Here is a 22,720-nt window from a genome sequence, read left to right on the forward strand (position 1 = left end):
TAGCGGGCACCCTTGTCTTGTTCCAGATCTCAGTGGGAAGGGTTCTAGCTTTTCTCCATTCAGTATGATACTGGCGTTGGGTTTTTCATAAATTGCTTTAATTATGTTGTGGATTTTCCCATCTATGCCTACTTTGGCTAGAGTTTTTAGCATGAAGAGGTGTTGGATTTTGTCGAAAGCTTTTTCTGCATCTATTGAAACTATTATGTGGTTCTTGTTTTGCAGTTTTTGGATATGGTTTATAACATTTATGGATTTCCGAATGTTGAACCATCCCTGCATTCCAGGGATGAATCCTACTTGATCCGGATGAATGATCTGTCTGATGATTTTTTGAATTCTATTGGCTAGGATTTTGTTGAGAATTTTAGCATCAATGTTCATCAGAGAGATAGGTCTGTAGTTTTCCTTCTCTGATGGTTCTCTGTCCGGTTTTGGGATTAAGGTGATGTTGGCTTCATAGAATGAGTTTGGGAGGGTTGCTTCCTCCTCTATTGTTTTGAAGAGCTTGTAGAGGATTGGGGTTAGTTCTGTTCGGAATGTTTTGTAGAATTCTGTAGTGAAGCCGTCTGGGCCTGGGCTTTTTTTCGTTGGGAGATCCTTGATGACTGTTTCAATCTCTACCTCGGTTATGGGTTTATTTAATTCTGCAGTTGCCTCCGGACTGAGTTTTGGTAAGTGGTGGGAGTCCAAGAACTTTTCTATTTCTTGGTGGTCCTCAAATTTGTGGGAGTACAGTTCTTTGTAGTAATTTCTAATTATTTTCTTAATGATTGCAGTGTCTGTTGTTATGTTGCCTTTTTCATCTTTAATGCTATTGATTCTCACTTTCTCTTGTTTTTTTTTTGGTCAATCGGGCCAGTGGAGTGTCTATTTTGTTTATTTTCTCAAAAAACCAACTTTTTGATTTGTTGATTTTATGTATAGTTTTTTTGATTTCTATTTGGTTTATCTCCTCCCTTGTTTTGATGATTTCTTGTTTCCTATTGTGCGTGGGACTCTTCTGCTGCTGTTTTTCCAGATCCTGGAGGTGTGTGGTTAGTTCCTGTATTTGGCGTCTTTCTTGGGCCTTGACATGCGCTCCGATTGCAATGAATCTACCTCTTAGCACTGCTTTGGCGGTGTCCCACAAGTTTTGGAATGTTGTATCAGAGTTTTCATTGGTTTCCATGAATTTTTTGATCTCATCTTTAATTTCTTCTCTGACCCATTGTTCGTTTAATAGCATATTGTTCAATTTCCAAGAGTGCCTATACTTCCTGGGGAGTTTTGAGTTGTTGATTTCCAGTTTCATCCCATGGTGGTCTGAGAGGGTACATGGTATGATACTAATGTTTTGGAAGTTGTTTAGATTCGCTTTATGTCCTATCATGTGATCGATTCTGGAGAAGGTGCCATGCACCGCTGAGAAGAATGTATAGTCTGTGGCCTTAGGATAAAAAGTTCTATATATGTCTACTAAGTCTAGTTGTTCTATTGTTTGTGTGAGCTCTGTTGTTTCTTTGTTGAGTTTTTGTTTCGTAGACCGGTCCATTGTTGTTAGAGGTGTGTTGAGATCGCCTACAAGAATTGTGCGGGTGTCTATGTCTTCCTTTAAGTCTGTAAGTAATTGCTTTACGTAACTAGGTGCATTAAGATTCGGTGCATAAACATTAATGATGGTGATTGCTTCTTGATGGATCATTCCTTTCACCAGTATAAAATGGCCTTCCCTGTCTCTTTTGATGTTAGTTAGAATGAAATCTATTTCGTCTGAAATTAGGATAGCTACCCCAGCTTTTTTTTCTCGTCTATTGGCGTGAAATATCTTTTTCCATCCCTTCACTTTCAGTTTCTTTGCATCCTTTCTGGTTAGATGCGTTTCTTGTAGGCAACAGATGGTTGGGTCTTGTTTGATGATCCATTCTATTAATCTCTGTCTTTTGATTGGTGAATTTAGACCATTTGTGTTGAGAGTTAAAATTGAGAGTTTGCAATTTTGCCCTGCCATGTGATTGTGTTGTGTGTGTGTTGTTGCCTATGTAGTTGTCTTGTTTGTGCAGCTTTTAGTTTGGAGACCTTCTTATTTGCCAGCTTTGTTTGTGATTTGCCTCCTTTTTGTCCGGGACTAGTGCATTTCTAAGGAGACTTTGCAGAGCTGGTTTTGTGTAGACATATTCTTCTAGTTTTTCTTTGCTATTGAAGTATCTGATTTCGTTCTCATATACAAATGAGATCTTTGCTGGGTAGATTATTTTTGGTTGACAGTTGTTTTGTTTCAGGACTTGGAAGATCTTTGTCCATTCTCTCCTTGCTTGTAGGGTCTCTTCGGAGAAGTCAGCAGTGATTCTGATGGGTTTTCCCCTGTATGTGATCTTTTCTCTACTTCGTACTTGTCTCAGGATTCCTTCTTTGTCTTCATTGGAGTAGAACCTGAGCACCGTGTGTCTGGGTGAAGATCTCTTTGGATCATGTCTGTTGGGAGTTCTCTGTCCATCCTGTATGCGGGGTGGATTCGTGTTCCAAGTGTTTTGGAAGTTTTCCTGTATAATTTCATCAAGCACTGCTTGCATCCCAGATTCTCTTTCTACTCCCTCAGGGAGGCCGATGATCCGAATATTCAGTTTTCTAAGGTAATCCTTCATCTCTTGCATCATTTTATTAGTTTTGCTGAGGTTTGTCTCCAGCTGTTTAATTCGCTGGGCACTTTCATTTTGTGTGTCTTCTGTTTCAGAGATCCTTTCCTCTGCCGCATTTATTCTGTTGATGAGGCTTTCAATTTTATTCTCTTGGGCATCCAGTTTGGTTTTGATTTGTTGTATTTCGGTGATTATGCGGTTCTGGTAGTCTTCCAGCTTTGTGTCCACGTCTCTGAGAAATTTTAGCATTATTTTCATCAATTCCTTTGCTGGTAACACTTCCATGTCTTCATCTCGCATCGCCGATATTGATAATGGCTTTTGGCCCATGTTTGGTGGGGTGCTGGCTCTTTCATCTGGAGCACAGCTCTTTCTAGTGGTTTTTCCCATTGCGTTGGTGAATTCTGGTGGGGCAAATGAACCCGTGTGTTGAGGGGCTGTCAGGTGCTTTCCTGTAGAGATTGGAGCCTGCAGGCGTGGTGTTGCCGAGCGTGGTAATTTTCAAGGCACCGTTGGTGCGTTCTCAGGGCCCGGGGCTGTAGAGCACCACCTTGGGGGCCCAGTGGATTCCAGGCACACTCTGGGCACCTCTTCTACAGGTGTGACACCCCAGGGCGTGGAGGGATGGAGGCGCTCTCTGGGTGTGCCCCCTGCACGGGAATCCACAGGACTTAGAAGGTTTTATGTGCTTTCTCCCTGCGTTCTCCGTGTCAGGGACTGCAAGGTTTTTCAGAGCCCACCTGGTGCGTCTCCCACACACGGGACTGTGGGTGAGGCACTTTCCAGGCGTGGCTCTTGTGCAGTGAATCCACCACTCGTGGTGTGTGGGTGTTCAGAGCCCCTGCTCCTGTGTGGCTCTCTCACACCGGCCCTTAGCGGAGGAGTGGCCCAGGCGCCCTGTTATAATTTCACGGCAGGTTCACACCGTGTCAGTGTGGTGCAGGAGTTTTCAGAGCTCTCCTGGTGGGTCGCCCACGCTCAGAACTGCGGGGTGGGAGGCGAGGGGTGAGCAGTTCACCCTATGGGAGTGGTACCTGCGTGTCGGGGACACACAGCGCTACACTTCCCAAATCTCAAAGCTCTCCTGACACCTGACACCTGACACCTGACACCTGCGCTGTGGAGGCGGCTGCTGCAGGCGGGGCCGCCTAGTCCGCTCGGCGCAGCGACCAGGGTCTTCCTGATGTTCTCGCGCTTCCACCAGGCAGGATGTGGAGGACTCCAGATCCTCGCCAGCAGCCTCTGCGCACTGAGACGCACTGGCCCCCTCAGTGTAGGAACATCCGAGGCGCCTTCCTGGGGCCCCCTCAGCCACCAACACCACTGTGCGTAGTTCCCAAGGCACAAACCCAACAGTTTCAGTCTGTCTGCCCCGCGTTCTCAGAGGCTGGAACCTCAGTAGGGGTCAAGGAATGCGGAGGCTGCCACGTCAACCCCCCCGCTCACCAAACGTCCGGCCGCTGCAGTCTGCCTCCGCCTCCCGCCGGCGACGATCCGCCCGATCTCCCCGCCTCCGGGCTGTCCGCGTCTCCCGTCAGGCCGTTTTCAAAAGTGACTCAGCAGGTCTGGAGTGGGATGTCGGTTTCTCTACCTTTGCCCTGCTCCGTTCTCGCTGTTCTTCCGAGTTGTGTGGATCTTTTTGGCTCCACACTGTCCTAGGGAGCCTCACGGACCTCTCCCTGCGATTCCCTGCTGTTCCTCTTTGCTGCTTCTATAACTTTCTATCCCTCTTTCTCTGGACGCTCCCTCACAGCCTTCCTCCTACGTCGGCCATCTTCTTTCCCCCCCGAGAACATATTTAATATAAGTACAAATTGAAGAATATGAGATTCTCTTCTTTCCTATATATTTCATTTCTCTTTTCCTTCCTCCTTTCCCCCTTTCCTTCCTTTTTTCTTCTCCATTTTCTGCCTTCCTTAGTCTCTTTCTCTTTGATTCTCTTTTTTTTTCTCTTTTTAGTTTTTGAGATAACATGTTTCAATTTACTTTAGAGGTAGGGGGTTAATTCTCAACAAAATAGAGTTCAGCCAGCAAAAAGTGAAAGATCCTAGCTCAGTGGAAATATATGCTATAATATTGAGGTGTAATAGTAACCAAAAGAAAGAACCGTGTATCCAAGGTTCTGCCTGGAGGAAAGCTTCAGTGCAGAAGTGAAAAAGAGAGACTGTGACACAGGAAAGAGAGGGACAGAGATGCTGTTGTGGCTGGCCATGAGATCCAGCCAGTTGTCACCTGGGAGTCACCAACTAGCCAGGTCAAAGTAAGAAACTGTCATCTGATTCAGCACCCACACCTTTGGCTGAGTTAGAATTCCACAGTTACCCACTGATTTTGACTGCTACCTGAGGGTCTGACTGGGGTCTAAGTTACTACTAACACTGAGAAAGAAAGGCACACTGCATCCTTCTCTCCACTCCTAAGGAGAGCCACCTCACTCTAACTTACCAGACCCTTAACAACGAAGTCAAAAACGAAAATTAAAAATGTTTTTCAAGGCAAAGTCCCAGACCTGGTGAGTTTTTTTTTTTCTTAATTTTTCTTCTCTTTTTATTGAAAGGTATATATTTTTTTTTTTACAGAGAGGAGAGATGGAAAAAGATTTTCAATTCACCTGTGGTGAATTCATTCCAAAAGTGGTCACAAAAGCTGCAGCAGACAATCCGAAGCCAGGAGTTAGGAGCTTTTTCTGGGCCTTCCAAGTGGATGAAAAGTGCCAAGGTTTGGGTCATCCCGTGCTGCTTTCCCAGGCCATAAGCAGGGAGCTGGATCAGGAAGTAGAGCAGCTGGGACATGAACCAGTCACATGGGATGCCGGCTGTTGCAGGGACAGGATTAGTGAGCTGAACTATCTTGCAGGCCTTCTTGATGGCGTTATGACTGAATTTCACAAAGCATTTACAGGAGAACGAATTAAATACCTTTAAACTATACCAAAATATCAAACAGATGGAATTCAACCAAACTACCACAAAATACTAGTAATTACTAGCAATCCATTTTTACCACTCTTAATTCAATATAATATGGAGTTATTAATAAGAGCAATTATGGGGCAGAAAGAAATAAAGGGAATCAAAATTGGAAGTCAAATTGATCCCAGAGCCTCTTCTGGGTCTCCCACCTGGATGCAGGGTCCCAAGGCTTTGGGCCATCTTCAACTGCTTTTCCAGGCCACAAGCAGGGAGCTGGATGAGAAGCAGGGATGCTGGGATTAGAACCAGTGTCCATATGGGATCCTGGCATTTGCAAGGTGAGTAGTACTGCCCCTGGCCCTTCCTCCAAAATTTCTCTCATTTGAACTTCTGGTGAGTTCTTTGGGCAATGTAGCTGTCACATGTATTTAATAAGTCATCTTAATAACTTAGGAGTGGAATAGACCTGAAACCACTCTCCTTTTTCAGAAAGCATTACTAAAATTTTTTATTCATTGAGGGCTAATTTGCTTTTAAGAAGTGTTTAAGGCACATCACTCATATTAATTAAAATAAAAATAAAACAAGCAAAAATTAAACTTGTGTTATTTCACTGTTATCTTCCCTCCTAAAACAAGTTTTGCTGCTACAAAGTTAGGGGGAAAGACCTTGATGATACAATTTGTGAGACACATAATAGCTCTGTGTTGTGTCAGTTTCAGTAAGCTAAATGACATTCTCCAGATTTCATTGCCAATCATGTTTCTGGATAAGTGGGCTACTTACAAAAACCTCTCAGCAGATTTTTTTTCTCAGCTAAGAAATGGGAAGGGAATTAGTGACTACTCTATGCTCCAGTTATTCAAGCGCTAATATAGGTGCTGCTTCAAAGAGATTTGACAGATGTAATAAGACATCCTTACCAGTTGACTTCACGTTAGGAGAATTATCTTGGATGGGCCTGACCTGATTAACTCAACAGGTTTAAAGAGGAGATTGATTAAAAGAGGATCTCTTGATTGATTAATTGATTTAAAGAGGATCTCTTGATTCTTTGGATCAAGAGATTTGTACGTGCATAAACAAATTTCAGTCCATGCCTGGAGAGTTTCCAGTCAGCTTTGCTTCCTAACTTTTTGCTATATGGACTTGGCTGTCCAGACATCACAATAGTTTGGCCAATTTGTGATTGAATTCTGCCCAACACAGCAAAGAGGAAAACATTTCATGGTATTACTACAAAATCCTCTCAAAAAGTAACTATTGGATCTTATCAACTAACTATTTTTCAGAAAGCATAATGGAAAGCAAGTAGTGTGGCACATTGGTGAATTAAAACACTGGAAACATAAAATGTTAAAATTTAGATGCATTTCTGGATGCTTTCAAAACAAGAATACAAAAAAGAAAACCTATCAGCCCAAGCCCTTCCATGTGGAACATTGTACTGGAGATCACAATGAAAAAAATAACAATAAGCAGAATAAAAACATAGTGATATGGCCATTTTCACAGAAAGCATAAGAGAATCTTTAGGGAATTTATTAATTTAGCAAAAATTTCAAAAATCATAATGTGTAATGTCAATATAAAAAGATGGACAAAAAATTATGAGAAACATTGGAGTAATATACTTTTAGAAATTGAAAATGTATAATTAATGAGAATACCACATCATAAGCCTGGATGAAGAATGCAATACCAGGAATATATAAAATTAGATATACTCATTATATGAAACTCAAAATTAAAAAAAACAGCTCTATTGAACCTGAAAAATAATTAAATTTATAAGAAAAATAAAGGGCATAAACTAATCAACAAAAAAAACACCATGGGAATATTTGTCCCATTAGAATTATCTGAAGCAAAAGACCAAAAACAGACATAAAGATTTATATGACATAAATGTCATTACCAAACAGAAAGGATTATAGATTATAATGAATTGCTCAAATTGGCTATAAATACATTTAAATATAAATGAAATATCATTTCATAATCACAAACAAATTATCAACAAAGTAAAGCTACATTCTTAGTATTCTTGTGTGTAACTTACATGGTATCAAATTCTTATCCTGCAGAGATATACCTTAATAATACTGACAAACAGGAAAAGTCAGCACAGAAATGTAAACACCACAAAGGGAACAACTGGCACATTTTTCTTTTTATAACTTATGCTACCATGATACTAGATGAAAAGCCCTCAACTAGGTATGTCTAATTAATAAAGCACATAGAAATAACAAAATACTTTTATGCATAACATAAAATAAGTCAACTTTGTAACTCAATCTATGGAAAAGAAAATTCATTTGACTTATTGATTAACTGATAATGCCACTGTAATCAATCAAGAGATATTATGTATTAGCAAAGATAAACCACATCAAGAATGTGTGAGAATGTGTGAAATGAAAAATATTTCTGGATAAAAGTTCAAGAATATGCAGCAAAGAGGGCTGTGTGCATAACCTTGACTAAAAGCACTATTTATTCATTCATATCATAATGTGAGATATTTCAACATTGTAGTACCATGATACTGAAAAGTATTTTCTGTTTGACCAAACTTTAGATCCTGTGTGAGAATTGCAAAGCAGCATCATCGTATCATTAACTGAAAACTGGGACTATGCAGAAGTGCCCCTGGGAACTACTGTTCAGGCGACGGTGTCATTCGATAAGTAGTCCCACAGGGTCTCAGAATGAACTACTTACCTATGGCACCCTCCCACCATCCTTGACCTCTGGAGCATAAGGAGGTTCCAGGGTTCTTGGAAGATGTAGTAATGGAGTGAAACATTCTCTTCTTGGACACAGGGCTCTAGCCAGCCTTTGACAGAAGGCTTGTCTTGTGTTGCAGGACAGAACCACAGTAAGAAGGCCGCAGTGGGCAGGAAGCTTCTCAGCTCAACAGGAAAAGCATGACACAGTCAGATTCAAGCTGTGGCTTCTAAAAGGCACTGCTCTGACTGCCAGAAGGAGAGCAGTAGGAAGAATATAATAAAATATTTCCCAGTAAGTTTTGACTTAAATAATGAAAGCAGCTGCTCCTGTCTCCCTTTCTTTTAATCAGACTCTTTCTCCTTCAGTCTCTCTCTGTAGCCTCTGTTGAGTCTATTGAACTGACACTTATTCTTAAAGCCACCCAGCAAACTGCTCCCCAATATTTGCAAGGACTGTTTCCTTTCTGAACGTTGGGTAAGTTTATTGTGGATTTAGTAAAGGAACAAAGAACCCAGAGGATAAGATCATATCAATCATGACAAGGTGGATTTAGCAAATCCTGAAATTTAATGATGACAAAATAGAAAATTGCTTAAACAGAATAAATGATTTTTAAATCCAGAAATGCTATAGCATAGGTAAAAGAAGAAAAGCAAGAATAAGGTTGAACTGCCTATCAGTTTGTCAAGAATAGGAATGTGGAGAGCATTAAAAGCAAAGGGAACTTCCCATCATGAACTCGTTTCTGTCCTTGTTTTATGTATTTGGTAAAAAAAAAATCACATGAAAATTTTTATTATCTGCTACATGCACCTAAGTTTTCTGATGTGGAATGTGTGTGTTAATGAAGTGAGAAAAGGATGGCATGGTCTGACAACTTGTGTTCCAAAGAGGCTTGGGTCCTTACAGTGGAAAGAGAAATAAACATGGAGCACAGAAAGGAGCGAGAGTATCTAACAGGTTCCTGACTCTGAAGAGCTGCAGTTGTGACCAGTGACATAGTTCTAGGAGCAGCTTTAATTTCAACATACAGAATGCAAAAAGCTCATAGTGTAGTCTGGTTTCTATTAAAAGAAGAGGATAGAGCAAATTTTTTTAAGAAAAGTAATTTTTTGACAGCAGCCCATAATTTCCAAAGAGCAAAATGTAAAGAGAAGAGACATGTGGAAACAGAATGGAATATGCTTAGGAGACTCATTACTCCCATACTTTCATCAAAGATTTTTAAAAAGTTCTCTGTTTCTTTACTCATATCTGCAGGAAAATGTTTTGAAGTATGAAATTACTGGATAAAGAATAAAGGTCCAATACAGCATCCCTCATGCAGTCACTTTCATCCTTTGATGCTGCTCATTTGCTGAATTCAGATGTACTATGTACATCTAATGCTTCCTCTATAACTTCACAAGCCTAACAGAGCCTAGTTAATTTTACGAGGTTGTGAAAATGTCGCTGGCTTCCCTATTGCTGAAAAACAAATTTCAAACAAAGCAATCAAGACAACCAGCAGTTGCTATCTCATACCATTAGTTTTCTGTGTGTTTTTTGTTATTTCATGGCAACATCAATTTGCACATCCCTGATAACAATGGTATTGATATCGTTCATGTCTTTATTGGTCATTGTACATTATTGTTATAGAAAAGTCCATTAAAGTCTTTTTTTTTTTTTTAGCTTTTAATTTTGTTTTTTTACCTGCGAGTACAGTGGCCTTGTTGGTGGAAGTCCTTCAGAAGTCATTTCTCACCTGCAGCATTCTCCCTCACTGGTCCCACCCACACATCCCCATACTTTCTTCCTTGAGCAATCCATAATCCCTTCACCCAGGAAAGGATGGGTTTTCTGGTCCAGTCTTCCCAAGCCAGTCTTCTGGTGATGTGGTGTACTGGCTGGAGCTCTGCCCACCCATTAGGGACCCAAACTGGTCTGGGACCCTATCCCTCCCATCCAAGATCCAAGCCCATTGAAAGTGATCCAAGCCCATTGAAAGTTATCCAAGCCCAATCAAAGTTCCTCAAGGCCAGCCCACTAGCGCACCATGCCAGCAAGCTAATCTATGGCTCTCCCCACCTCCTCACCCCCACTCAGGATCAGGCATGTGTATAATCCTCTGGCTCACTCCACCTACCTGGATGTGAACCCCCAAATACCTGTACACCCCCACCAATGCCATCCCCTTGGCTCCCAGCAAACCTGAACCCCCAGGCTTCTATGAGCCCATTCATGCTGGCAAAAGCCTGTTTGTTTTTGTTTGATAGTAAAATCTGGGAGACATTTTTCAGGTAAGTTCTAAATCAGATTTTTTTTCAGGATGTTTGAGTGATAATATAAGCATAGGCTTCAGTTGTCCAAAGGTTTGAGTGGAGATGAAATGTTTACTTTTCTAAAGATACATGCTATGTTGTAGCATGGTGGGTTAATTCATTACCTGTAATACCAGTATCCCATGTGGCACTGAGTAATGTCCTAGTGGCTCCACTTCCAATCCAGCTCCCTACTAATGGTCTGCGAAAGCAATAGGAAATGGCCCTGGTGCTTGGGTCCCTGCCACTTATGCAAGTGAGCAGGAAGAAGCTCCTCGTTCCTGGCTTTGGCCTGGTTCAGTCCTGACTGTTGAGCTAGCTGGGGAGCAGACCAGCAGATGAAAGACCTTTTTCTGTTTCTTCCTCAGTAATTCTTTCAAATAAATAAACACACTTTTAAAAAAGATACATCCACATGTTGTTGACTTTAAGTTTCCAATTTTTGCCATATAAATATCTCCATAGGTCTGCTAGTATTTCCTCAATTATGTGGAATATGAATTTCCAAGCAGTCAGAAATCCAAGAGACAGAAGGTACAAAGCTTTGGGTGACCTAATCGCATAGATGATCTACCGTTAGTTTTGTCATACAGATTATACAGCAAATGTTTTGAATGTTAGGAACCATGTACCCGTGGGGTGCTTTCTTCCAATTTCTCAGGAGAATGGAATATAGTTGCCACACTGTTTATTTTTATGCATGTTATCTCCACTAACATGTAGTAACCAAACATACAGAGTCTTAACTGAAAGGAGAACAATTCTCTCCTATAGATGAGATAAACCTGTTCTCTGTTGCAAATTTAATTACAGATTTCAAATTTTAGGAGTTAGATTCTTCTATCAGTTAGTCTCCAGATAGTAAGAAATCTGTGTACCACATTCGCATGCCATTATAGAATACTAGAAGGAGGATAAGAGGAAAGCAAGGTGAGTAATAAGACCACACCTAAGTTCTTTATGTGTGTAAGGCATGAACCAGAGAGTTTGTTTTGTGAAATTTCAGATGATAAATGTTTTTGGCTTTGCAGTGATACAATCACTGTCAAGTGATGGGTGATGAAGTAAATGCTGACAAACAAAATAAGAAATTCTCTAATGCTGTGACAATAATAAAATAGATCAGTTAGTGCTAATACAAAATAGTAACTAAGACATATTCTTGAATGAAAAATGGATGAACAAAAAATTTCAGAATAATGTTTTTGCATTTCTAGTAATTTTAAGCTACAGTTCATGTTTGCTTAGAGAAATTATCGGCTGTTACTTTGTCTTATGTTGTATCAAAGACATGCAAACCCCAATCTTGGGTTAAGAATCTTTTTGTATTAAGCTCAGGCTTAGTGACTGACTTAAATTTGAAATATTCTATCACCAAATTTATAGTGGTCTCCAAGCTGTACCTTTAATTAAGTTGTTAGCTACCCAATCCCAGGTTTCAAGATTTCAAGTTATCTAAACAAGATAGGATATTTCAGTATGTAAGAGTAGGAAAAAGCAGTCGTGATGCTTTACATTATTTAAAAAGTAATTATTTTAAAACATAAAAATAAAGTTTATTAGTTTTCCAGTATTATAGTATGTGGATAAAATGCAGACATCTGAGACATCTGAAATACAATAGGAGAAAATAAATTAAAATCTTCATATTTGTTATTTGTCAACCATTGCTCACATTTTCTCTGATTATGTACTAGAAACACATTTTAGTGTCTGAAAAGGACTTCCATGAAATAAGACTGGTTTTGAGATTTATAGTGTTTCCTGAAATCACTTAAACTCTGATGAAGCAATTTTCCCCTTACATTGCCAACTTAATTGCAATCCTCATTCTTCTGATATTAACCACTGTGCTAATTTTTAACTGTTCAGTTTCCATTCTCTGTCTTGCTCATATTTTATGAATAGTTAAATGTATAGCTCATTCCATAGAATTATAAAATACAGTAGTATGGGAATAGGAAAAAGAGAATCTTAAAATCCATTATAAATCTTACAGATTTAATCACTTTAATCAGTACACATATCCCTTTAACAACACTCAATTAATGAATAGCAAGAAGTCAATGATATTAATATATTTCTTAACTTTGTCTGAAAAATAAGACTCAGAAGCAAAAACTAAGGAAAAATGTGCACCTTTACAGAAGCTCTTTCCTTTCTAAGAGTCTCTTTAATCTTTCTCAATAACTTGTTTCAAGGTAACCTGAATTAGCTATAATTGCTAAGATAAATTCAGTTCCATAATAAAGATAGCTTATTTTGAAGATTGTGACACTAAATATTATAATAAGTTTAGGAAAAGTTTCTGTGGAGTGGGACCAAGGTGTTGGGCTGCAAGTTCGAGTGCTCTAGTAATTCCAAAGAAAGTAATTCCAAAGAAAGTCTTGGGATTATATAAATTGTTATGTTTCTCAATCTTTACATGCCAATCTTTACATCCCTTCTGTCCTTTGATCCTGCTTTTGATGAATTTCCACATTATGCTTTATTGAAAGAACTCTTAATTCAGATCTTAAGTGCACAGCGGTATCACCCCAAAAGCCAGCCATTTGTGGACCACGTGTTTACCTTCTCCATTTTGGACAATAGGATATGGTTTCGGAACTTTTAGATTATAGAAGAAGATGCTGCTCTTGTTGAAATAGGACCTCGCTTTCTCTTAAACCTCATAAAGATTTTCCAAGGGAGCTTTGGAGGGGCCACCTTGTATGAAAACCCTCACTACCAGTCTCCATAGATGCATCGACGAGTTGTAAGATCCATCACAGCTGCGAAATACAAAGAGAAGCAGCAAGTAAAGGATGTGCAGAGACTAGGAAAGAGCCAAAGGCTGTTCTTCCCCATGACCCCACTGCAGATGTTTTTCTACTCCAGCCGAGGAGAAGGCGATAGAAATACAGTGGGTCAAACTAGAACCTAAGGTTGATCTAAAAGCAAGGAAGAAAAGGATTTACAGATGCAACAGAAGATGAACAAAAGGAATGCAAAATGAAGCAGCAGATAACTGGATTTTCAGTTATTGTATATTTATTTTGTATTCAACATGTAAATACTTTTATTTCTAGGTCTTGAAGTTTCCTGTGATGTTTAAAAGAAGGAAAATGTATTATCTTAGATGTTTATCTTTTTCTAAATAAAAAGCACCAGAGCACCTTGAAAAAAAAAAAAAAGACTCTGCTGCTCTAATTAGTTCCAACCTAAGCTCAGATTATACCTATTACTAGAATTTGTTGTCGTAGGACTTCCTTAATTCCATGGTATGGGACGCCCCCAGGAACCAGCTCTGCTTTCACAAACATACAACCCAGAAGTAAAAATGAGTTAGCACATGTCACGCATCTTACAGCTGATAAAATCCTTTTATCCCTGAGGAAAATGGCTGTGAAATGTATTTTTACATGTCTCTTCAGGCGGTCCTGATTGAAACCTGCATTAGCAGTGGACAGAAAGTGCTCTTTGCTATCTCTGCTTCCTCCTGTCCTGCGTTTCTACTCTAATGATCATGTCTCCAAATATGCCACTGATACGCAAGGTTTGGCGCTAGATTTGCTCTGGGAACTCGAGGGGCTTAGATTCTCACTTGCAGGAAATGCCTTTGCCACTATACCTTAGTCTCTCTCTCGTTAGAGATAATGCCAAAAAGATAACTTAATGGATGTTATTTATTTGTATAAGTACTAATGTAATTGTTTATATCATTATTCAGAATATTTTTATTTAGACCTCTGACCCATGTCAAAGCTGAAATTCTCTAAATATGGTTTAGAGAGCAGAATAACCAGCTTCTTTGTGTGGGCCTGTGGAGCATAGATGGTGAAGCAGTAAGTTAAAAATGGGTGATGTTGACACAGGGAAAATGAGCTTTGTTCAGAAATGTGCCCAGAACCACGCTGTGGGAGGGGGAAGCAAACCCAAAACTGGATCAAATAACCACAGTCTGTGTGGGTAGAAGACAGGGCGAGCGGGTGGATTCTTTCATATGATGCCAATGAGAATGAAGAAGCCACCTGGGGAGAGAAGACTCTCACGGAGTACTTGGAGACTCTCAAGAAACACATCTCTAGAGCAAAAATTATTTTCATTGGCAATGAGAAGAAGAATGAAAAGAGCAGACTTGATAGCTGATGTCAAGAAAATTGGCTAAGGAGAAATAGTTGGCCACTGCCTTACTTATTGTAAAAGAGGAAATTATCTCGTCACTTTTGTATGTGCACCATCACTTAGTTCTCAATACCAGAATTTACATCATGAGTTTCTGACATTGTGTGCTTAAATAAATATAATTGGGTGTATTGAGACTTTGATAGTAATTCCAGTTCAGTAAACACTCTTGCAGCTTTTCTAAAGATATGATTGGACTTAACTAATAATGTGTAACTTTTCATAAAAATGGTGAAACCTGGTAGGAGATTGGATTTATATTTAATTGCTTGGAAAACCTCTTCACTAACTCAGAACCAAGCAAGATGCATTTGTGTTCCTATTTGCGCTCTTCATCTGCTAAGATCAGGAGTGCAGGATAGAAATCTTTACTTCATATTTTCGGTCTTAACTATGTCGCCTTAAGACATTCCTTTATCTAAACAGCTGCCTTATTGAAAGACATTCTAGTGTGATTTATGTGTATCAAGTAAAGAATATTTAACATTCTTATATTTGATGGTTGATCTTTAAGGTCAGCAGCTTTCAAAGTCAGCATGACCAGAGGGAGTGACAAACTAAACTTGACTTTTATAATTCAGGATTGTCTATGAACAGATAGATGTTTGAAAACATAAAATTGGGGAATAGTGGTACATTTATATTTGGTAATGGTGCTCTTGCCAGCTCATTAGAAGCACTGAGTTAGACAAGCTAAGCAATCAGAATTTTAAGTTATATGATCACAAGAGTTCAGTAAAGCATAATTATAGATCATAAAAAATAGACAATGATGAAGACATATATAGTGCATTAATTCAACTTTTAAATACTAGGCAAACAAAAATCAAGTGAGGTAAACTTGGTCAAGAGATATAAAGCCATTTTTGCCTAACTAGGAATAATTCTATCAATACAAAGAAGTCAGGTAATATCAGTGTCATGCCATATTTCCAAGAGATATCAACTCATTTTGCAGCAAAAACATCCAATGTATACTATCCAACTTACGTTTTTAATCTGAGATGCAAAAAGATGGAGAGGGAGATGGATAGTTTGGCCAGGGTGAGACCCAGAGTCAAGAACTTGATCCAAGTATCCCTCGTGGGTGGCGGAAGCTGATTTTTTGAGCCATCACAGCTGTGTTCCAGAGACTGCTGTGATGAGAACCTGGAGTCAGAAGCTAGAGCCAGGCGTTGATATCCGGCACCACGTGGGAGGCAGGCATCTTAACTGCTAGACTAGCCACCTACTCAAGACTAGCTATAAATAAAAGAGAGACGAAAGCCCCGACAAGGAAGGGAATAGCAAGTTGAGCTTTCCTTCCCTGATTTTCTCCAGTTCCCTGAGTTTTCCGTAATCAGCTTTCACAGCACATCTCTGTACATATGTATGGTGCTCAGTTTAAATAAATCCTTTCCCATGATTTCAGCCCAAACACTTAATTTTTATTTAACAAACTCACCAGAGAAAAAAATAAAGTGAAACTGACTAGAAAACTAACATTTAAAAATATTTAGACTCTACCTTTGCACCTCAATATCATTTGAATAATATGAAGAAAAAAATTCTGTTTCTGAGATTGTTTTGTGATACAAAAGATCAGTGGAATAATTGCCGCGAGATCTTTCACAGCAAGCGATTGATTATTATCAATCATATTATCAATCATAGCACTTTATCCAGGACTTTCACTTACATGTCTGTTTGTGGTGACTTACAGGCTACACACTATATATCCCACCCAAAGTACTTATTTGCAGCTCCATCCTGGCATTCCAGGGAAATAGTCTTTCGCAGTTCCATGACCAAAGAGTTCTGGCACAAAAATAAAAATGTGTTTTTATAATGATGACCCTTAACAAAACATTCTCATAACTATGTTTGTGTGAGACATTTTTTTCAGATGCTGAAATCAGTTGAGACAAACACAGGAGTTCATTCTAAGAGATTTTCCAAGCATGAACTCAGTTTATCCTTGGAGTGTCTCATTTTTCCCTTTTCTTTTGAAGCTTACACAACCACACACATTGGCTTCTCCTTGGGAGAGAATCTAACATTCATTGATGGTGGGCAAGCTGTTTGCTTGCTCCCACCTGAACCATTCCAATTCAGTTTACAAAGTTACAGTGTGAGGTTGTTCAAACTGTCTTATATAATTTGTCCAACCACTCTGTCAGGTTTAGATAACGAGTTTCATTATTTTCCTTTCACGGGAAGTACTGCCGTTCTTTGGAATTACTGAGAACAAAACATTGCCCTTTGTCTCCATTGTAAGGTCCATAGACAAACATTCTGATACCTTATCTGTCCATAATGACATATTTCTAATACTACCCCAATTTTTTTCAGCAACTATATCCACTTAATATCTCTTTCTCATACTCGAAACTGCTGAAGTATCTAACACATTTCTAACCATGGGCAATGGTGACAGGCTCTTTCTTCCAGCAACCATATTTGATCACTTTGTCCCGAAACTCCTTGGTTTTCACTCCATAAATAATAGGATTGAGCATTGGAGGTACAAGGAAGTAAAGGTTACCTAGAATGGTGTGGACATGGGGTGGGATGCCTCGACCAAAACGATGAGTGAGAAAAGAGAAAAGTGAGGGAGTGTAAGACACAAGCATGACACAGATGTGTGTGGTGCAGGTGTTGACTGCTTTGAGGTGGGCTTCCTTAGAAGACAGATGTAGTATAGCCCGGATGATTAGTACATAAGATGAGGCAATAGCTGAGATGTCTAGCCCAACCACCACCAAAGCCACCACCAAACCATATATCCGGTTGATAGTGGTGTCTACACACACCATCTTCACCACAGCCATGTGCTCACAGTAGGTGGTAGGAATGACATGATTGGCACGAAAGGGCATCTTCTGGAGGAGAATGGGCATGGGGAGAATAAAGAGGATGGCTCTCAGCAAACTCACTAGGCCGATGAGGCCGATACGACTATTGGAGAGGATAGTGGCATAACGGAGGGGCTCACAGATGGCCACATAGCGATCCAAGGCCATGGTCATCAGAATAGATGACTGCATGGCAGAGATGGAGTGGATGAAGAAAAGCTGGGTCAGGCAGCCTTCATAGCTGATCTTACTCTGTCCAAACCAGAAGATGCACAGCACCTTGGGGATGGTGGTGGTGGACATGCCCAGATCCGTGAGGGCCAGCAGGTAGAGGAGTAGGAACATGGGCTTGTGCAGCGAGCGCTCTGTAGATATGGTGAAGAGGATGGTGCAGTTCCCAAGCACCGTGATGAAGTACATGGAGGAGAAGGGGATAGATATCCACCTGTGTTTGTCCTCCATCCCAGGAATGCCTTGGAGAATGAAGAAAGATGGGTGGCCCTGTGTGGCATTACAAGAATTCATGGAAGTGCCCGGATAATGTACCTGAGGAAAGCAACAAGGAGACAACATGAATGATCATTAAAATAAAAATGGAGATTCTACTTTTTGCTTGTTGAATGCTATATTTAGTGGAATATTAACCCTGTTATTACAAGTAAGTTGGAATTATGTTATCTCCAAAGGAAAAGAAAGGGATAAGAAAGTGAGGGAGAGAGGAGGGAAGGAGAGAAGTTTCCTTATGCTATTTGAATTACATGAAACCTGTTCTTTTCATAGTAGTAAAAAGATTAGAATATAACATATGTAAAAATAATTCTGAATCTCAATAATAAATTTTATAAACTACATTCTACATTAAATAGTAATATAAGTATCATAGTATTACACTGCAATATTCATAATGTATTTTAATAATATTAGTAATAATAATTGTATTTGTAACAGCATATCAAGACCATAACTTGAAGGATGTGAAAGAAAAATGGGCATAAATTCAAGAAACTCAACCAAATATAGTAAAAAGGGCTTTCAAAGTTTATGGAAATGCATATTATGAAAAAAACTACGCATGGATTTAAGAAAAACTGTGTACCAATATAAATGCATCTTTTTCCATGAATGTTTTGAAGTACCCTTGCATATTCCTTCATAAACCAAAAGATGAAGCATATCAGCAAAATAGCTCATTTAAAGTAAGGTTGCTTAAAGGCTTGTAACAGAAATCTGCATGTAATTTAAAGAACATACGTTTTCAGCAGACGTGGGATCTGAGAGAATGAGAATCTTCATGACAAATGATTAAGCAGGTAATGGGGTCTTGAGACCTGGCTGCAGCTTCCCTTTAAATCACTCACCTGAAAGTGAGAACGTGGGCATCTAATCCACAACTTCTGCAGATATGTGTGTGAGTGCATGTACATGCACATACGTGTCTCTTAGGAGACTCTTGGACTCTTGGAAAGCACACTCACAGCTCTGCATCTCCCCACTCCCTATGCTCAGGCACTCCAAATCCATGGTGGGGTGAGGGTTTTAAGTAACATGAGTAAAAGTCTCTAGGGTGCCTAGAGGGAGCTGTGTTCTCTCCCTCCTGTTGACACACGGCTTAGCACTACGGTTCTCTGCATAATTGTCTCTAGCAGTTGCCCTGAGCTCCCAGGAGACAGGGATTCTGGGGTTGTTCCAGGATGTTGCCAGTCCTAGAGGAGCTTGAGGAAAGAATGGGGGAAGATAATGCTGAATCTGACATAGAGTGGAAGGCCAGAAAGTGTATCATTGCAAAAGACCCTCTCCCAAAGCAGCTGTAGGTTTAAGAACTAGAGAAGGACTACTCCACTTCAGGAGTCATCAGTCAACATGGTTAACCGAGGCACAATCCTTACTGAGGGTGTCTCAGTTAAAATAATGTTAGCCTCAAAATCTTTCTGTCCCTAGAGTCTTTCTGATTTCCAGTTTTACACCTTTGTCTGAGGTCGATAGCTTTGGTCTGGACGTTTCCCAGGGCATTTTCTATTATCCATTGACAACCATTGTCAGACCCTCTTCGGTTCCAATATCCCCCTGGTTTTTGGTATCAGAGATAGCCACATTTTTTTTTATCAATAGTTCAGATAAATATAGTATTGTCAAAAATTACCTTGCCAACACCACTGCAAAATGCAGAAGCAAAACATACATCACAAAATTGTGCAAACGAATAAATGTGGGACTTGAGTCAGATTTTAGTTTTTTAAAGGTTTATTAATTTAAAGAGGACAAACTTCATGTATTTCATCAATACAACTCTAGGTGATGTTGTTTTCAAACTGGGTTTTGGATCTTGATTATTACAGTTCCTTCCTACAGAACCAATTCTCTAAAAGGACTTTGTAGGGAATCAGTTGTCAATAAGAGAACAATAAGGTCAGAGACAAGTGAATGTCAAATTAAATAGCTTGGGATAATCAATACTTCAATGCAAAGACGTGTAACTAGACAGACACGAACGCACTGGTACATACCCCAGGCTCATAACTGAATCTTTCTGTAATGCACATGGCAACCTCTGTGTGTACCATTTTTGCTTTTTATTTTTCTTTTAAGGTTTATTTTTATTGGAAAGGGAGATATACACAGAGAGAAGGAGAGACAGAAAGAAAGATCTCTCATCTGCTGGTTCACTCCCCAAGTAGTCGGAACGGCCAGAGCTGAACTTCTTTCAGGTCACCCACGTAGGTGTAGGGTCCCAAGGCTTTGGTTGTCCTCTACTGCTTTTCCCAGGCCACAAACAGGGAGCTGGATGGGAAGTGGAGCAGGCAGGACACAAATCCACCTACCATATCATCCAGCAATATTCTCAAAAGACTTGTTACATGAGAAAGCAACATGTACTCACTCCAATGTTCGTTGTGGCACAATCAATAATCGCAAGAAAATGGAAACAACTTAAATGTTAACAGAGCACTGGATAAAAAAAACTACTCAGCTATTAAATGCCACTGTGCTTTATTCACCTGTGAAGCTACGTTGTTCTTCATAGATGGTTGATCCTTAGAGATATTCTCAAGTAGATGCTCAAATACAAAAAAAGTAATAGTTTCTTAGAAGTTATTTCAAAACGTTTGCTGTCTCAGGAAAGGAGAAATAAGAAGCTATTAATAACAGCAGGATTTCTACTGGAGGGAATAAGAAATGTTGGAAATAGATTGTGATGATATTTATACAATATTGAGAATCTAACTATTATAACTTAAATTCATACTCAAAATGCATAACAAACTTTATCTATTTTGCAATAAAAATATGGGCTTGTGTATGGCCCTAACTCATCAAACATGTCATTACTAAGTGAGCTGAGGATGGAGTGAATCTCAGACCTCAGAAAAATAAAGATGAATACTAAAGTTGAAAAGCAGAATGAAAGGGAGCCTGGGTTTGTCCTACCTCTGGCACATGGGATTTCTACACACATAGGGAATAGTCCTCCCCAACTCTTACTTTCAAATGTGCATTTAACCTCCTGCTTTTTTGTCTAGGATGATTCAGAACTTACAGGCCTATTAAGCAATCAATAATAATTTCACCAGAAATGGTATTTTGAATGTTTCACTTGTATAGATGAGTTGTAAATACTTTTTTAAAAAAACTCCCAGGTAATACATAACAGTGTTTTGCAAGAGTTAGCAGAATCAGCAACCTCTAGTTCATGGATAAGCGGCATTGAAGTAGGTAAAAACTTCACTGTAAACTTTGCCAGTGGTTCATGTAGTATGTAGAGACTATTGTTATCCCCTCCCTGTAAAAATGTTAAATATTTTCAGGCGAATCTGTTTGGTATTAATGCCATAGACCAGGGGGTTGAGAACAGGAGGCACCAGGAGATAAAGATTTGCAAGCACAATGTGGACCTGCGGAGGTACTCTGTGACCAAAACGGTGGGTGAAAAAGGAAAAAAAGGCGGGAATATAGAAGACAAGGATTACACAAATATGGGCTCCACAAGTGCTAAACGCTCGGAATTGTGCGTCCTTGGAGGGCAGCCGCAGCACAGCCTGCAGGATCAGGACATAGGAAGAGGCGATGAGAACCACGTCCATTCCAGTGACTGAAAGTGCCACAGTGAGACCATAGATGGTGTTGGGCTTGATGCTGGCACAGGCCAGCTTGGCTATACCCATGTGCTCACAGTAAGTGTGCGGGATGACGTGATGTCCACAGAAGGGTAAGCGTTCAATGAGGATGACGAAGGGGAAAACAAAGAGAAGGCCACGAATCACACATGCCAGACCAATCTTGCCAATGACGGTGGCGTTGAGGATGGATGTATAATGCAGTGGGCGGCAGATAGCTACATAGCGATCAAAAGCCATGGCCAGTAAAATGGCTGATTCTGTCGCGAAGACTGCATGCACAAAAAACATTTGAGTGAGGCAGCCATGGAAGGAAATTTTGTGGGATCTGAGCCAGAAGATGGTTAGCATTTTGGGCAATGTGGTCGAACAGAGTATCAGATCGGTGATGGAGAGTAAGCACAGGAAGAGATACATTGGCTCATGCAAAGCTCTGTCCATCATGATGAGGTAGAGGATGGTGCCATTACCCAGCAGAGCAAGGATATACAAGGAACAGAAGGGGATGGCAATCCAAACATGCTTGTCTTGCATCCCAGGGATTCCAAGTAAAATAAACGTGGAAGGGTGAAAGGCTGTGCCATTGACAACAGACGCCAAGTGCATAATGATGCAGAACACAGAAGCTTAATCTTCCTAAAAGTGGTGAGAAAATGAAACAATGTCATCTCATATGTATGTCTGTGTTCGATAGCCATTCAATTTCTTCCTTTCCCACCAATTTTCTCACCTCTTAGATTAATAAAGTAACTTTGTGTCTACAGTGTCCATTTGTATCACTTCCATCTTCCATAAAGCTTTTATATTATTGTCTAAATATTTCAAAAATCAGTTTGATTAAAAAAACATATCTAGGAGTGTTCATGTGGCACAGCAGGTTAAGTCACCACTTGGCATGTGATCATAGCTGAGTATTTAAGACCAAATCCTGCCTGTTTCTGATCCAGTCTCTTACTAACTCACACCCCAGTAAGTAGCAGGTGATGGACCAAGTGCTTGGATCCCTAAACCCCCAGGAGGCAAAACAGATTTCCTGTTTTC

At 39.9% G+C, this 22,720-nt stretch overlaps 2 protein-coding genes across 2 annotated transcripts; both read right to left on the reverse strand.

Annotated features, from left to right (window-relative positions):
* Nucleotides 1-17,126: 17,126 nt before the first annotated feature.
* LOC121145272 (olfactory receptor 52E4-like) lies at nt 17,127-18,150 on the reverse strand. The gene is given in 2 exon segments (XM_040964001.1): nt 17,127-18,104; nt 18,106-18,150. Coding segments are annotated over 2 exon segments (1,023 nt in total).
* A 1,650-nt stretch (nt 18,151-19,800) lies between these two features.
* LOC121145449 (olfactory receptor 52D1-like) lies at nt 19,801-22,285 on the reverse strand. Its single transcript, XM_040964300.1, has 2 exons — nt 21,365-22,285; nt 19,801-19,824 (listed from the first exon to the last, which is right to left on the reverse strand). The coding sequence occupies exons 1-2, from the start codon at nt 22,283-22,285 to the stop codon at nt 19,801-19,803; spliced, it is 945 nt and encodes a 314-aa protein (XP_040820234.1).
* Between the last annotated feature and the right edge of the window lie 435 nt (nt 22,286-22,720).

This window comes from Ochotona curzoniae, unplaced genomic scaffold (assembly GCF_017591425.1).
Source record: "Ochotona curzoniae isolate NIBS_2020 unplaced genomic scaffold, NIBS_Ocur_1.0 scaffold_3223, whole genome shotgun sequence".
Taxonomy (NCBI): Eukaryota; Metazoa; Chordata; class Mammalia; order Lagomorpha; family Ochotonidae; genus Ochotona; species Ochotona curzoniae.